Genomic DNA, 15106 nt, shown 5'->3' with positions numbered 1-15106 from the left:
CAGCAGAAATAAATGAAATAGAAACAAAGAAAACAATAGCAAAGATCAATAAAACTAAAAGCTGGGTCTTTGAGAAGATACACAAAATTGATAAACCTTTAGCTAGACTCATCAAGATAAAAAGGGAGATTTTAATTTCAATAAAATCAGAAATGAAACTAAATGAAATTAGAAAAGAAATTAGAAACGAAAAAGAAGTTACAACTGACACCACAGAAATACAAAGGATCATAAGAGACTCTTACGGGCGACTATATGCCTATAAAATGGACAACCTGGGAGAAATGGACAAATTCTTAGAAATGTACAACCTTCCAATACTGAACCAGGAAGAAATAGAAAATATGAACAGACCAATCACAAGTAATGAAATTGAAACTGTGATTAAAAACCTTCCAACAAACAAAAGTCCAGGACCAGATGGCTTCACCAGCGAATTTTATCAAACGTTTAGAGAAGAGCTAATACCTATCCTTCTCAAGCTCTTCCAAAAAATTGCAGAGGGAGGAACATTCCCAAACTCATTCTACAAGGCCACCATCACCCTGATACCAGAACCAGACAAAGATGTCACAAAAAAGAAAACTACAGGCCAATTTCACTGATGAACATAGACGCAAAAATCCTCAACGTAACACTAGCAAAGAGAATCCAACAACACATTAAAAGGATCATACACCATGATCAAGTGGGATTTATCCCAGGGATGCAAGGAATTTTTAATATTTGCAAATAAATCAGTGTGATACACCACATCAACAAATTGAAGAACAAAAACCATATGATCATCTCAATAGATGCAGAAAAAGCTTTTGACAAAATTCAACACCCATTTATGATAAAAACTCTCCAGAAAGTGGGCATACAGGGAACCTACCTCAATATAATAAAGGCTATATATGACCAAACCCACAGCAAACATTATTCTCAATGGTGAAAAACTGAAAGCATTTCCTCTAAAATCAGGAACAAGACAAGGGTCCCTACTTTTGCCACTATTATTCAACATAGTTTTGGAAGTCATAGCCATGGTAATTAGAGAAGAAAAAAGAAATAAAAGGAATCCAAATTGGCAAAGAAGAAGTACAACTGTCACTGTTTGGAGATGACATGATACTATACATAGAAAATCCTAACGATGCCACCAGAAAATTACTAAAGCTCATCAATGAATCTGGTAAAGTTGCAGGATACAAAATTAATACACAGAAATTTCTTGCAATCCTATACACTAACAACAAAAGATCAGAAACATAAATTAAGGAAACAATCCCATTTACCATTGCAATGAAAAGAATAAAATGCCTAGGAATAAACCTACCTAAGGAGGCAAAAGGCCTATATGCAGAAAAATATAAGATACTGATGAAAGAAATCAAAGACAACACAAACAGATGGAAAGTTATACCATGTTCTTGGATTGGAAAAATCAGTACTGTGAAAATGACTATACTACCGAAAGCAATCTACAGATTCAATGCAATCCCTATCAGATTACCAATGGCATTTTTCACAGAACTAGAACAAAAATTTTACAATTTGTATGGAAACACAAAAGACCTCGTATAGCAAAAGCAATCTTGAGAATAAAAAGAAAAAGAGCTGGAGGAATCAGGTTCCCTGACTTCAGACTATACTATAGGACTAGAGTAATCAAGACACTATGGTACTGACACAAAAACAGAAATACAGATCAATGCAAGAGGATAGAAAGTCCAGAGATAAACCCAAGCACCTATGGTCACCTAATCTATGACACGGGAGGCAAGAATGTACAATGGAGAAAAGACAGCCTCTTCAATAAGTGGTGCTGGGAAAACTGGACAGCTACATATAAAAGAATGAAATTAGAACACTCCCTAACACCATACACAAAAATAAACTCAAAATGGATTAAAGACCTAAATGTAAAGCCAGACACTATAAAACTCTTAGAGGAAAACATAGGCAGAACACTCTGATATAAATCACAGCAAGATCTTTTTTGACCCACCTCCTAGAGTAATGAGAATAAAAACAAAAATAAAGAAATGGGACCTAATTAAACTTAAAGCTTTTGCACAGCAAAGGAAACCATAAACAAGACGAAATGACAACCCTCAGGATGGGAGAAAATACTTGCAAACGAAGCAACTGACAAAGGATTAATCTCCCAAATATACAAACAGCTCATGCAGCTCAATATCAAAAATACGAACAACCCAATCCAAAAATGGGTGGAAGACCTAAATAGACATTTCTCTAAGGAAGACATACAGATGGCCAATGAACAGATGAAGAAATGCTCAACATCACTAATTATTAGAGAAATGTAAATCAAAACTACAATGAGATATCACCTCACCCCAGTCAGAATAGCCATCATCACAAAATCTACAAACAATAAATGCTGGAGAGGGTGTGCAGAAAAGGAACCCTCTTGCACTGTTGGTGGGAATGTAAATTGATACAGCTACTATGGAAAGCAGTATGGAGGTTCCTTAAAAAGCTAAAAATAGAACTACCATGTGACCCAGCAATCCCACTACTGGGCATATACCCTTAGAAAACCATAATTCAAGAAGATGCATGCACCCAGTGTTCATTGCAGCACTATTTACTGGGACATGGGAGAAACCTAAATGTCCATCAACAGAGAAATGGATAAAGAAGATGTGGTATATATATATACAATGGAATATTACTCAGCCATAAAAAGGAATGAAATTGGGTCATTTGTAGAGACATGGATGGACCTAGAGACTGTCATACATAGTGAAGTAAGTCAGAAAGAGAAAAACAAATACCATATATTAACGCATATATGTGGAATCTGAAAAAATTGGTATAGACAATCTTATTTACAAAGCAGAAATAGGTACAAAGTTGGGGGGGGTGAATTGGGAGATTGCGATTGACACATATATACTATTGATACTATGTATAAAATAGATAACAAATGATAACCTAGTGTATAGCAAGGGAACTCTACCTAGTGCTCTCTGCTGATCTAAATGGGAAGGAAATCCAGAAAAGAGGGGATGTATGTATACATATAGCTGATTCACTTTGCTGTACAGCAGAAACTAACAGTTTTAAAGCAACTATACTCCAATAAAAATTTTAAAAAAAACAAAAAAACCTGCTGTTGCAGTCCTCCTCCAGGCCTCTGGCTTTCTGTGGCCTCTGTTCTCTGGGGCTATCCTGTTTAGATCATAAGGAAATTGGCCCACTCCGAAACTGAATACAAAGGAGCAAGGCCCCTTCTTTGCTTAATGTCCCCTGGCCCAGACCTTCTGACCCTAAATATCCCTTTCCTTCTTCTCACTACCTGCAGGAGAACAGAGACTCTGTGAGAGACCCTCGGGAGGAAGCGACACCCTAACTCCACCCACCATCTGCCCCCAATGCGTAGCAATTCCTATTTAAAAACTCAGTCCTTGACTCAAAGGGAGGTTTGTGAGCTCCTGCCAAGAGCTGTAAATATTTCAACATGCCTTGTTTCCTTGAATGTATATGACCTGGGATCTGGCCCCTCCTCTCCCTGGGCTCCTAGAGAATTGAGGAACAAAGAAAACACAGCCAGTCCTTAGCTACAGGATACCCGGGTAAAACTGCAGAAGAATACAGAGGAGAGATGGGGAAGAGATGGCGTGGGGAGGTGGAAGGTGGGGAGGAGGGGTTGATTCCTCTTCCAGAAATATTTAGAGAAAGGTGTAGCAGCTCACTTTCTAGGAGCTGGAAAAGGTTACTGGATGATGATGATGATGATGATAATAATAATAATAATACCAACCCCTTCACAATTTACAAATGTCTTTCACATACAGAATCTCATGTGACCCTTCATAGTCCTATAAAAGTAAATGCTGTCAATCTCACTATGAAGATGAGAACACTGAAGCCTTGAAAGGTTATGTGACTTATTCAGGCTAACCAACTAAAAAGAGACAGTTTCTCTGGCCCTTTTTTGGACCCAAGGACCATGGACTCTGGGTAGAGTAAGATGGGTGGTTAGAAGAGTATGTCATGTATCACAAGACTGTGAGACTTTTGTTTACTAAACCCTTTCTTGGTCATCTCTTTTTATCCCTTAGTCATAAGGATGCCCTGAGGCTACAGGAATGGAAAATTCTGCAGCAGTCTTCCTTGGTAGCTGCGCCTCTCCCATCTTTAGTATGTATTAGGTGATATCTAAAGGCAGGAGTTCTGGTCTCATACTCTCTGGGTTCACATCTTGGCTCTGCTATTATTTGCTATATGAGCTAAGCAAGCTACTTAACTTCTGTGCATCTTTCTCTTTATCTGTGAAATGGAGGAAATAATAGTACCTACCTCATAGAGTTGTTCAGAATTTAAATGGGTTGGTACATGTAAAGTGCTTAACATAATGCCTAGCACAGAATTAATTGCTAAATGCTAAATAAATGTTAGCAATTTCTATTGTTATTATTACTATTATTATTATTATTATTATTATTATTAGGGTGCTTGATGGAAGCAAGAAGCTAAATGTCAAAGAAATAACACTGTGGAAGAGCAGCTATCACTAGGCTGTTTGCTTCATGTCTTTTCCCCTGTAATAGGGAAAGTTTATAGGGAGTCATCTCCATACTTCTACCCAGTCCTCTTGGGATCAGTGGCAACCCCACATGAGGGGCATGGGTGATGAACAGAAGGAGAGTTCTTTTCTTTGTGAGAAGCTCAGTTACCTAAACAAGTGACTGAACTTGTGACCTGAGTCTCATAGGCACCATGTTCTAAGCAACTGTGCTAATTGGCCCAGAGAGACATCACACACCCAGCTATACACACGTACACACAGGTCTGGACACATGGGTGCATGCACATACCCTTCCAGCCTGGGTAAGAAGGTGGGTGGACAGATCCACAGGATAAATTAGACAAGGAGACTGTGTGGGGACTGCTAGTTTAGTGACATTTCCTTTCCTTTTTTCCCTTCAGCTGCATGGAAGCAGGGAAGCAACTAACCTGGGAGTTTCACTTCCTCCCTCTCCATCCTCACTGAAAGCACTTTTGACTCTAGTTAGGACATGGGTGTCTGTCTCCTCCCCCCTCTGACTCCTCTACAATCAATTCTGCAGTATTTTTTGGCAAGAAGAGAGATGATAGGGGCTCAAAATAGAATGAAGAGCTCTATTCTATCGAGAACCCCTGAAGCTACTGAAAACCAATCTGAAGTCTCTGGAAGTTCAGTTGGCTGAGGAATTGAGGGAAAACAATAGTGAGGATTTGAAGAGAAAGGGTGCAACTGACCAGGACATTTGTTGAATACTATTGAGTAAGACCTGCTACAATGCTATCTCTTTGACTGGGGTCCTGGGGCTGTGAAAAAAGGAGCTGTGGAAATGATGAAAAGGGTTTCATAGCAGCTATCTTACTGCAAAAATCCAGAGGTGATAGCTTCTACACTCTTGAGTGCTTCACAGGAAGTCACCCTTCCCCAAGAAAGTGGAGAATAAGAGAGGAGAAAGGGGAAAAGGGAAAAGATACTTCCACAGGATGTGTGGGAATGGGCCTGAGATCCAGTCTGGAGTGAGGCCTGTACAACATCCAAACCCCAGCTGTTCCTCTAATTGAATGAGGGAAAGAAGAAGAGAGAACAATACTGGGAGCAAAGGGATGGCATATGAGCAGAGGTATTACAGATGCACTGTGAAAATAGGAGGAGCCAAGAAAATGTGTGGTTGGGACAGCCAGTTTTAGTCCTTCTTCTACCAACCCCAGAAAAAAGCAAGCAAGAGAATAGAGAAAGACAAGACTTCCAGGGTGAAGAAGCATGTACCTCCTCAAGCCACCCAAGCAGGCCACATTCCCTACCCACAAAATAAGTGCCAAGTGATTTCACATTAGTAATCACAGTACCTTGACTTCAAGGCAAATGATTAAACATCCCTAGGCTTAGTCCTCTGTTACCCTTAAAACGGGAGAGGGCTGGAGTATCCTAAACCCTCTTCCCAATAACCTTTGAATACCAAGAGGGATGCAGGATAAGGAGAGGATGGAAGCAGAAAGAAACTTACAATAAATGTTTCCAAGCCCCACTGTTGAGGAGTTGCAAAGAGTCCATGCCAAGAGGTACAATCCAGGCTGGCCATATTCTCTCCATCACTCTTACCTAACAAGTTTCCCAATCTGGGCCCTTTGCACTAGTCCCCCACAACCCCTACAGAAGCTTCTGTTACATTAAACCTAATTCTGTAAACAGATGAGAAAAGACTTTTTTCAGATAGAATACTCATAATCCATGGCTTGAGGTGTAGAGTGTGTATGTGTATGTGTGCGTGTGTGTGTGTGTGTGTGTGTTTTATGAATAAAGATTTTTCTCTAAGGTTTACTCATTCAATCCCAGGTGAAATAATTCCTTTCAAAACAGGAAATCCCACTCCATCTTTCACACAATCTGAAAAGAGTAAATGATTCTTTCTTTTCAAAATGCAATAAAACAAAAAGATGTTGATGGGAAAAGCAGCATACCCTCCTGGGAAACTGGTCTGCTCAAAAGGTCCAGATGACATCCTTTATATATTTCTGTAAATGTTGATAGTCCGTTTGTTTACTCTTCATGGCACTGCAGGAAATATTTCCAAAGCAAGTATAAATTCAGGGAAAAGGAGAGAGAGCTCTGTGCCTGCTACTTCAGTAGCCACACTCTCAGCTAAGCCCTGAGTGAAGCTGAAGTTGCCCAGAAATTGTGGATACTCAATATGGCCTTCTCTAGGATGGCAAGCAGCAGCCCTCTCATACCCACTACAAGGCAGCAGCCCTTAGCCAGCTATAAAGATGCCCTGTCTAAAGCCTCCTGAAGGAAAACACTGTATTGCACTTAGGAATCTTGGTTTACTCTTCTATCCTGAAGTAACAGCAAACCAAGATCATACTAACCATGCATTTCTGAGAAATGAGAATGAGCTGTGGAAAATTAAGTTTCAGGAGAGGGGTCCAAACTGAGGCTTAAGGGAATGCTTGAAGTTTAATGCTTTTTAGAAACAGGCTCAAATGCTGGGAAACAGCAGCATACAGAACTACTCTGCTAGCCTGCAGCAGGCCAAGTTGAGGGAATTCTCTTGGAGGCCCAATTCTATGCTAAGCAGGACATTCTGTGAGAAGCATTGTGGATGTGAAGTTGCCTTTACACACTGGGTTAAAAAAAAAGTGGATCTTTTCAACCACATCAGTACATATGAGTTAGCCCCATAGTCTTTTAATACACATGGAGAAATGATGTCTACAAGGTTTTCCATTGCTTTCCCAATCTCCTCCCAACCCATCCACACCCTCATTCAGGCAGATTAACATATTTCCATTTGTCTGAATGAGTCAAAATTTATGCCAAGTGAATAGTAAAGAATAAAATATCACATAATTTTAGGATAGAACAGCAGAGCTAAGAAGTTTATCTAGTCAAACCCTTTCACTTTACAGATAGATAATCTGAGGTACAGAGAGGTAAAGTGCCTGCTCAAAGTCACAGAGCAAGTCAGGGGCACAAGTTGTCTAGCTCCTAGTCACTGCCTAGTTGGTATTACTGAGATCACCAGCCCATTGGGATCCAGATTTAGACTTAGAATGAGCACTCGAGGCTACTGGACAGTGAGCCAGGGATCCAACTTCAATTGGCTACTCCAGTTCAAACAAGCATCCCCCTAGTTGGCTTCCAAGTACCCCAACCTCTCCTCCTCATCCCCTCCGGTATGAGTCAAGGTCTCAGTTTTGGACCTAGCTTGGTTGGAGAGGAGTCAGAGGAGTGACTTGAAAGATGCCTGGCCAATGGCCCTGTGGCCTAAAGCGCCATAGCAGGCTCTGAGCCAACCTTCTCTGGACAGTAAGCAAAAGCCTTCAGCCAAAGGCAAGACATTGGCAGATTTGCTCAAAAGATACCTGGCTCTCAAAGTCAGCAATTTAGTGGTCAGCCCAGTGAGACACTGAACTAAGCAATGAAAGCCCCTAAAATGGGGAAGAGAAAGATAGCTTAAACTGTCCCTGGCCCATCTATCTTTGGGACTCTTTGCCCAAAGGCAGATTGTATCATTTATCCCATGCCTAGAAAATTCTGTCTCCATCAGAGTGGCCCATGAGCCTGAATTATCTTGTGCCCAATAATGAACCTTCCTGACCATTATTACCCCTTTCCCCAGGTGGTGAGAGACATAGCCCCACACTCCTCACCTGGGAGCCTACAAGGGTCATGCTTATAAACTGCCCAGGAAAAGATGCCTCCCATCATATTTTATGGCTCAGTGCTAGACTGGCAGTCAAGGTGGAAAGTGCAGGGTACTGGGTTTACTCTGGAGCACCTTCAAAAAGACCTAAGCTTGGAGCCAATGTTAAAAACTCTGACTTGTTCTGCCTTGTCTTCTGGACCCCCAACCCTAACCTTGCCCCAGCTCCAACTCATTTAGGGTTCCAGTAATGATCTGAGGCCTGCAATCAATGCTACCTTGCTCTTTCTTTCCTCCAAAATGCTCCCCTCTCATGCCAGGAAGTCATGATATACTTTCCACCAAATTGTTGGGTTGCCCATGTCCTGTCTGCTGCTTGGTCTGGGTTGGGGGAACTCCCAAATTTCCCACAAGCTCTACAAAAGTATAGGCTCATTCCTCTCTTGATTTTTTCCATTTTTCCCTAAATCGGACCTTGGTCACTTGCCTCCATCTCAAGAACCTTTTGTCTGCCAGTCATCCCAGGCCTAAGGCCCAGGGAAAGTTGGTTTCCTTTTCAAAATGGGTGAAGAGAAAGGACAAGATACACTGCCACCATAGAATTGTATGCACCACAGAGTTCACAAAGACTGGACATTGCATGCTCTAGAATGGCCTGCATTCCACTTCCCTTCTACTCTCCATGGTTTTTTCACATGACCAGAGACCCCTCTGATGTGGAGTTAGCCCCCAGACATCAAAACAACCTTTCTCTGGGGCACCCTCACAATAGTCCCAGTCATCTGCAGAGCCTTAGACCCATTAAGCCAATCAGCACAGCTTTAGGACTGTGAAGATATTAGGCCTAGCCAAAGAGAATTTGGGTTGTGGGGTGCCTCCAAATATTAAATTCATAGATTTCTAGAGATGTAAGGCATGTCAGACATTAATAGAAATGGACAATGCACCAACCTCCTTGACTGTGGGAGTGTATATTCTGTGTTCCTCAGAATGGCTATTGGGCAAACACTGGCTGACAAACAGCAAGCTTCTACTGGCTTATTCTATCCCTTTGAGACACCAGTGCTGTGGCATAGGTAGCTGAGAAATTTTGAGTAAACGGCAGAAAGTGTGTGGAGACAGAGGCACATTTGGAATCTCAGGACCTGAATGGTTGCTTGGGAAAGCTGAGAGGCTCAAAAAAGGTAGTGGTGAGGATGAGATTTTCTAGGAACTCAGGAGTGTAGTGGGGTGTTCCTGACATTTTAAAAATAAAAATTGAGGTGTTTCCCAGAGCCTCCAGTATCAAAAATAACTTTCATGAATTCAAGACACATACAGCAAGGACCCAAGCCAAAGTAGTCTGTGACCCTGGGGACATACCAAATTCCTTTCTATCCTTTCCTGACCTATACTCACCATAATTTAAACTGGTAACCCCAGCCCCTCAATGGACCTAGTCTGTGTCAGAACACACACCAGCCACACCTCTGCACAGCTCACTGCTACCCCCCCTTCCCAGCTGCACTGTGAGGTCTTGACCGGAAAGTCTCAGCCAGCCCTCCCCCTGAGTCCCCTATGATCACCTACTTTGAAGTTTGTTCCCCAGCAGTGAACCTCTTCCTGGTAAAATAGTGGTTTTTCCAAGTTTTATTACACACTCCTAAGGCCCCAGCTCTAGGCCTGCTCACATCACATGAATGCCAGGGCCTAGCTTCAGCCCATCCCCCATTACCTCCCATGAAGTTTTACCCAGACTTTGCCACTGACCCCGAAGGCCAACAGCCTGCCTTTAACCACAGGGCAATGCTCAGCAGGTGCTCTCCAAGGTAACCTAGGCAACAGCCAGAGGCCCTACACTGGCTTCCTTCCCAAGAGCCCCTGAACTGCATCAAAGCAGGGAAAATGTAGTCCCAGGGGTGAGTGTGACAGTGACCTTCCGCCCAAATGTTGTTCCACACAGTCAGGGACCCCCTCCACTCAGGCGTCAACGCAGCCTGGGCAGTCCTGAGATTGCCTTGGACAGCCATTGCCGCACACTTGAACTTTCAAGTGGGGCCCCGCACACTAGAACGCCAATGGATCACAAGGTCAGAGGCACCAAGAGTCTCAAAACCTCTTAAAGGGCAGCCTAGCAAACTAAAAAAAGAAAAAAAGAAAAAAAAGAGTCCTTGGTTGAGAGCCGTAGGAGAGGCTCTCTAAGGGCCCGGGGAATCCACAGGTGGATGCCCCCAGAATTCAAGGCTTCTATTCACTAAATGATCCCCAGGCTCCCTCAAAGAGCAGCAGAAGTACGTGTTTGGGGGTGGCGAGAGGAGGGAACCCTTCAGTCCCAGGGCAACACTTATTCTGAGCTGCGTTTTAAAAAGCCACGTATTCTAAGCTGCAAACTTGTGGCGGGTCTCGAGTGGAGCTGTCCTGAGGAGCCACAAGAGGGAGTGAGCCTTGAGGAAGACGGCATCCCAAGCCCCTCGGCTCGCTCCCGAGACTCCTCATGAGAACGGCTGAGGGGCTTCGCCGGCGGCTTGCTGAGAAAGCGGGATGGCTACTTTGACTTCTCCGAGTCCACAGGCAGGCTCAACGGGAGGAGCGCACAAGCCTGTGGTCCTGTGGCCGCGGGCCTGAAGAGCGAGAGCTATGCCCCCAGCCCTGCTTGTCTTAGGGAAGAAGACCAAGTCAGCACCACACGAAGGCAGGAGGGGTGGAGGCCGGCATTCCGGCTAAAGACTAACGAGGCACCCAGCGGATAGCGGAGAGGCGCGGGGCGCCAGGCAGGGCAAGGCTGAGATTGGGGGCGGTGCGAAGTGAGCCTCAGGGCCCAGTCTGCCAGCCGCCTCACGCCTCTCTGGCAGGAGACCGCGGAGACTGCCTCCCTGCCTGCTTTGGGGTTCAGCTCAGAGGGCACAGAGATCCGCTCGCTCCCTCAGAGTGGCAGAGGACGGCCGGGCCCGGTTGGGCCGTAACCCAAGACGCGCGCACACCCCCCACTCGCACTCCTTCCCTCCCTTCCTCTCTCTCCTGCAGATACACACGCCTGCCATGTGTTAGAGTCTTCGCTCAGTCACCAGGATTCCTAAAGTGTTTTTGACAGAAAACACCTCCGCTCCCCGTACAGGAACAGGGGCTGCTGCGGAGATCTGCGGTACAGTGTTTCTCTCAAAGTCCTCCCAACCTCCAAACTCTCTCCTCTCTCCATGTCTTCGCACTCCACCCACCCCCCCAAAATAACCAAAAAACAAAAAAACCACAACAACATTCTGCAAATATTTTCCCCCAGTACACACGCTCAGAGTACTTTAAACAAACCCGAAAGGTGCGTCTGGATATGTCCCAGAGCAAAAAAGTTCATTCCTTGCGTATGATCAACGAAGGTCCCAGGTCCCACCCCCGGGACTTCTTGCGCCTAGTCTCCACAGCCGACGCTGCCCAGAGCCCGGCAACCGGCGCTCTAGCAGCGCCACGGGCAAGGGGCAAGGGGGAGGAGTCCAAGCGGCGCGCTAGAGGGGTGCCCCGGACCAGGAGGTATAGGATCGGCGGCAGCCGGAGCGGACACCCTTGCCTAGAATGCCAGGTGGGGCGCGCGGAGCCGCTCACCTGCTTGGAACTCCACTTGGCGATTTTTCTCTCTTTCCTCCTGCAGCAACATGGAGTAGAGAATCCCGAAGGAGTTCTGGATGCCAAAGATGGAGCCGTTGCACCAGGTGGCAGCGAAGACCACCATCCAGCCGAAGCCACCTTCGGGGGGCTGGAAGCCGCGCGCGGTGCCGCGGGTCTCCACGGTGGGCGTGGGCTCGGGTTCGTGCACCGGCTCAGGCTCAAACTCCAGCTCCGGCAGTGGTGCAGGGTCCGGTAAGGGCTGGGGCTCCGGCTGGGGCTCTGGCTGGGGCTCGGGTGGGGGTACTGGCACGGGCTCGGGCTCCGGCTCCGGCTCCGGCTCTGGCTCGGGGCTACCCACCCGCTCCTGCTGTTCCTGGTCTGCCTCCCGCCAGGGCCCCTTAGCTTCCTCGCTCGCCGGGCTTTGCAGCGCCATCGCGGCCGGGGGACTGTGGCTGCTCGGGCCGGAGGAGCCGCTGTGTGGCTGGTACTTGTTTCTGCTGCTGCTGCTCCAAGCGCTGCTACTGCTGCCTCCTCCTCCCGGCTCCGCGCCCCAGCTGGCCAGCCTGTCCCGAGACAGACGGTCCCTCGAGCCCTCTCCTCCTCCTCCCCCATCCCCCCTCCTCCTCTCCCCATGTCATCTCTCTCCTCCCCCTCCTCCTCCTCTCCCTTCCCCCCAACCTCTTCCTCCCTCAACAGGCAGCCGCTACAGCCTCTCTCTTCTCCCCAGCCCTTCCTCCTCCTCCTCATACTCGCCTACCTACTCAATCCGCAGCTGTCTCCCTCAACTCCCTTTCCAAACTACTGAATCCTGTTCTCCTTGTCCAGAAGCCCAGTAGAGGGATAGTTAAAATGGAAAAACGAGAGCATAAACTATCCTGTTCCTCTGCCCTCTCCTCCCTGCAGGCTCCAAACGAGCATTGATCAACCCAGAACCCCCAGGGAAGACCCTGCCTGTCCTTTGCTCCCACTCTCTCCTTTCTCACAAGTAGCCTGGAACTGGGGTGGCCCCAGGGACCCCAGGACGAGAGGTGGCCCTTGAGAGACCCCACCCCGCCCTCAGTAGCGCCTATGCCCCCCTTGGGTTTGAGGGGGACTTGGAAGGGACACCCAAGCTTGGACAGAGGGTGGGCACAGTCTTCTCGAGCCCGGGGGCTCAGCCCCCCACAGTCCTGCGCAACAGCCCCCCCCATCCCCGTCTCTCCCCCTCCACCCCCGCCCTTCCCGGCAAATCCCTGGCGGGGCACGGATGGGAGGAGGCGGCCCGGCAGCGAGGCCCGCCTCTCCGGGCAGTCAATCAGGGCTTTGTTTGCGCCAACCTGGAGCCCAGAGGAGCCGTAGAGGGCCGGGTCTGGGCCGGGGGCCGGGCCAGGTAGGGAGGGAGGTGCAGTGTCACCGGAGGGAGCCGGGCCCGGGCGGGGCGGGAGCCGGAGCTCAGCTCAGGCTCCTCCCGGCTCTCTGTCCCGCATTGGGGAACTGGGAGTCAGGGCCAGGTCGAGCCGCCAGTTCGGGCAAGGGCCGCTCAGCCCCCAACATCCCAGCTGGGCTGGTCCCCCGGGCCTCCGCCGCGGCTTTTCGGGCGCTCGGGAACTCGGCCGAGGCGCTAGCGGAGGGATGTCTTCCCAGCACCCACCGCGCCCTTCCGCCCACCTCGGGCATAGAGACACCAGAATCCCGGTGAATGTCCCAGACTAAGGCCCTAGCCCCGCGAGGGTAAGGGAGAGTTTGCTCCCTACGGAGTGCGCGGCTCCCGGGAGGCGGGAGGGGTGATCTGCTCTGCGGGCGGCTGGGCTCCCTGCCGCAGTGCACGGCTGTTTCCAGCCTCAGCCCTCGGGGCCGGCCCTAGCGATCCCGGGAAGCTCTGCCTCCCCTTAGGGCCCGCGCTTCTAATGCACTAATCATGAGTTCGTGGTGTGGTTACCAAGCTACTTCGCTCCCCACCAGCGGGCGGGCAAGCGCCAAGCCCTTTCTACCCAGCATCTCATTAACCTTCTTGCTGGGTGAAAAGACTGCATGGCAGGTGAAAATGCAGCTCAGGGCTGTGCCAGATGCCCAGGAACACAGTCATTAAGCACCTGAACGCGGGCTGAGCTGAGCGGGAGGGTAGAGGTGTCCCAAGTAGCTTGCCATGCCGTGAAAGGAATCGGCCATAATTCACAAATCACGGGGGCCATGCCAGTCAGCAAAGCAGGCATTGCTAGAGGAATAGAGCATTCCCTTATTGCCCGGAGGTGAGTATTTTTATCACCTGCTTTTTCCAAGCAGGAAGGCAGAGGCTCAACGAAATCAAGGCGTTTATTAGCCGAAGGTCCTGGGAAGAGTCAAGTACAAGGTGGAATTCAAGTCAAACCCTCGTGCTCCCTGAGCTTCACCACAGGCGGCTGGGGCTTGGTGCTCCCCGGAAGAGGGACAGAGGAAGGAAAGGCAGGATGTGGCTGAGTTATCACAGTAGGCTTCCGGAGCACATAGTGGCCTAGATGGGCCTTGAATCTTGAGAAGGATTTTAACAGGCTGTGGGTGGAGGTTGGGTGTCCCTACCTAAGAAGGACAAAACAAAGAGGCATGGAAGGACTCTACTCATAGAAAGAGGTAAGTGAAAGCTAATCAGGCCAAAAAGTTAATATGTATGCTGCCTCTCCCAGGAAACGTTTGCATTTTAATAAAAATCCACAATGCTTCAGTCATGAGGAGTGACAAATCATAGACAGTATGGGCACTGGGGCTTAAGGTTTGCTTGTTAGTCAGCGGTTTCACAGGACCAACTGTTGCCCTAGGGGAGCACTAGCCTTGGCTTCCATTTGCAGGGAACCTGATTAAGACCCTGAAAAAGGTTATTTCCAACCCCAGAACTAGGAATAGACCCTGAAGTCTTGCAGCCCTTCTCGGACTCCTACTGTCTAAATTCTGTTCTAGTTTGAATGTCTTTTTTAGAGTACTGGAGTGGGGCGTGTGATGACACTCACTGAGAAACTCTTGTGAGCCTAGTACTATGCTAGCCCTTTACAAACATGATCTCATATAATCTTCATAACAATCCTATAAGATTGGGATGATTTGTCCCGGTCTTATAAGTGAGGAAACAGAGGCTCTGAAAGGTTAACTCAGTTGTTTAAGTCTACAAAGCCACCAAGAGGCAGAATAGGAATCTTTGCTCATTTGTGTGAGCAAATTATGTGCTCCATCCAGGAAACAAGATTACATAATTACCATTCCGCCATTCTAGAAACACATGCAGTACTTACCATTTATTCCCTTTTTAAAAGGCATTTTATAATGGCTAGAGCACTGGCATCAAGACACCTGGATTCTAATCATGGTTCTACCATTGCATACCTGGGTGATCCTAAGAAAGTTGTTTTCCCTTTCTGAGG

General features: G+C 47.4%; 1 protein-coding gene across 2 annotated transcripts in view; it reads right to left on the bottom strand.

The window, feature by feature from the left end:
- SLC16A2 (solute carrier family 16 member 2) overlaps positions 1-12340 on the bottom strand; it is a 116488-nt gene extending 104148 nt beyond the window's left edge. The window contains exon 1 of one of the 2 annotated variants that reach the window (XM_082447410.1): positions 11736-12340. In XM_082447410.1, the coding sequence (XP_082303536.1) occupies positions 11736-12171 (436 nt within the window). In that variant the 5' untranslated portion in view covers positions 12172-12340. The remainder of the gene's footprint in view (positions 1-11735) is intronic. The other variant, XM_082447411.1, reaches the window with a different exon arrangement.
- Positions 12341-15106: the final 2766 nt, after the last annotated feature.

Source organism: Balaenoptera physalus (genome assembly GCF_965194825.1).
Source record: "Balaenoptera physalus genome assembly, chromosome: X".
Taxonomy (NCBI): domain Eukaryota; kingdom Metazoa; phylum Chordata; class Mammalia; order Artiodactyla; family Balaenopteridae; genus Balaenoptera; species Balaenoptera physalus.
The sequence above is the reverse complement of the archived record's forward strand: the minus strand, read 5'-3'. Positions and strand labels throughout refer to the sequence as shown.